This window comes from Bombina bombina, chromosome 1 (assembly GCF_027579735.1).
Source record: "Bombina bombina isolate aBomBom1 chromosome 1, aBomBom1.pri, whole genome shotgun sequence".
NCBI lineage: Eukaryota > Metazoa > Chordata > Amphibia > Anura > Bombinatoridae > Bombina > Bombina bombina.
The window spans coordinates 94,220,799-94,223,298 of NC_069499.1; the positions used below are offsets into that span (position 1 = coordinate 94,220,799).

The 2,500-nt window shown below is 37.6% G+C and overlaps 1 protein-coding gene and 1 long non-coding RNA gene across 2 annotated transcripts in view; both read right to left on the minus strand.

The window, feature by feature from the left end:
• LOC128644888 (uncharacterized) overlaps window positions 1-2,500 on the minus strand; it is a 67,488-nt gene that overhangs the window by 8,314 nt on the left and 56,674 nt on the right. The window lies entirely within an intron of this gene.
• Window positions 1,712-2,500, minus strand: part of FAM181A (family with sequence similarity 181 member A) — an 874-nt gene continuing 85 nt past the window's right edge. The window contains exon 1 of the mRNA XM_053697523.1: window positions 1,712-2,500. This exon is cut by the window's right edge and continues 85 nt beyond it. Within this exon, the coding sequence (XP_053553498.1) occupies window positions 1,712-2,500 (789 nt within the window).

Genomic DNA, 2,500 nt, shown 5'->3' on the forward strand with positions numbered 1-2,500 from the left:
AAACTGGCATTGATTAAAAAGTGTTAAGCTTTAAAGGGACAGTCAAGTCCAAAAAAAACTTTCATGTTTCAAATAGGGCATGCAATTTTAAACCTTACTTTTATCACCAATTTTGCTTTGTTCTCTTGGTATTCTTAGTTGAAAGCTAAACCTAGGAGGTTCATAGGCTAATGTCTTAGACCTTGAAGGCCGCCTCTAATCTAAATGCATTTTGATAGTTTTTCACCACTAGAGGGCATTAGTTCATGTATTTCATATAGATAACATTGAGCTCATGCACGTGAATTTACCATGGAGACAAATCTGATTGGCTAAAATGCAAGTCTGTCAAAAGAACTGAAATAATGGGGCAGTTTGCAGAGGCTTAGATACAAGGTAATTACAGAGGTAAAACGTGTATTAATATAACTGTGTTGGTTATGTAAAACTGGGGAATGGGTAATTAAGGGATTATCTATCTTTTAAAACAACAATTCTGGTGTTGACTGTCCCTTTAAACATTCTGGCATCACTCAGCTAATAGACTTTGTCAATGAATACAATACGATGTGTTAATCTTGCTCTTGACTGCTACAAACAACCCACCCCTTTAAATGTTATAGTTATTTGATCTAGACTCTAAAATCCTTCTAACAAATTTATTTTTTTTGCTAAAAATTCTATCTCTGAGCTCTAAAGGACATAAAACCCAAAATGTTTCTGTTGCGATTCAGATAAAACATACAATTGTAAACATCTTTCCAATCTACTTCTATTATCAAATGTGCTTTCCTTTCTTGTTATCCTTTGTTGAAAAAGCAGGAAGGTAAGCTGAGGAGTGTGCACTTGTCTGCCTTACTATATGGCAGCAGTTTTGCAACAATATTATACATTAGTAGTAGCACACTAGATGGCAGCACTACTTCCTGTCATGTAGTGCTGCAGACATGTGCATGCTACCTATCTAGATATCTCTTCAACAAAGAATAACACAAGAATGAAGTAAATTTGCTAAAATAAGTAAATTGGAAACGTTTAAAATTGTATTGATAGTAGTCCAGCCCAATGTCAATTTTATACAGCCGTATCATAATTTACATATATATCTCTATCTATCTATCTATCTATCTATCTATCTATCTATCTATCTATCTATCTATCTATCTATCTATTCACTCAATGTTAAAGACTGAAAAAAGGCAAATTAATAAATAAATTCTATATATATATTAACAGTGTATAAGTTCATTTATTATTTCTAACAGACCATAAGACTGTAAAACATTTGGGAAATAAAATATCATTGCATTTATTGTAAATTTACATAGCTACAAACATTTCTTGGGATGTCACAAACTCTTCTAAAAGTGTAAAAAAAACAAATATTGTCCAACGTGTTGATATTTCCAACTCCAGAGCGTGCTCGTCACCATTATAGTCATTGTTTTTAATAACTGATGAACACACAACAATGTGACCAGATCAGTAAGTGTTGCAGGGGCCACAGGCGATAAAGCTGCACGTGCAACACATAGTTTATAGGAATAGGCATAAAGCATAAAAAACACAACTTGCAGCTTCTTTCTTTTCGATAACCATTAGAAGTAAATATTTTAAGGGGAAGAGATGTACAAGACAAAGCTGGGTGGCATTCACATGCAGCCAATGCTGATTGTAGGGCAAATGTTATTGTATATTAAAATCCCTGAAAGAACACACGATGCAGCCAGCATTAAATATATCCAAATCTAGTGAACACCGAAGAGGGGGTGGCTGGCTTTGTGGGAATGGGTTTTAAGACCACGTGTCTATATATCCTCTGTCCTGACTCCTTGCACAAGTGCTGGATCTCTACTGTAGGAACTGTGTTTTTACTCCACAATGTCAGAGCAGCAAATGGATTGTGAGCAAGCGCCCCGTGACTGTGCTGATACATGGCCTGTCCGTGGTACTGAAATGGACAGCAGCCACAAGCATTTACCCACTCTGTGATGGAAGCCACGGGGGGCAGCCTTCCAATTTCCTTCTCTCCTGAGAGGTGGGCACTGAGAGAACTGGGGCTCTGGATACTCAAGGCCTTGCCTCTCTTGGCTTCATAAAAAGGAAGAGACGACTCAGCATCCTTGTATATAATATCCAGTGTGGAAGGGCAACCATCACCCAGTAGGCTTGATGAAGGTCTGGGCTCTTCCCAAAATGAGGCAGGTAGTTGCCTTTTTCTCATGGGCACCTGATCTGGTCTGCCAACATCAATACTATTTTCCTGGGTGCACACGTTTCCAGCAAGGTTATTTTCTCTCTCTGCTGCTCCAATGGGTTTCCCATTCAATACTTTATTATGCATGAAACTGTTGTGTTTGTCCATCAGCTCTTTCCTCATATCCATACCTTTGTTTGGGTGGCATCTTGGCAGCCTGGAATATTTTTGAGAAAACCTTTTTAACTGCTTTTGTAAATATTTCCTGTGGTCTACTGATCTCCTGCAAGGTGCAGATTTATCTAAAGCTGCTTTGATATCACA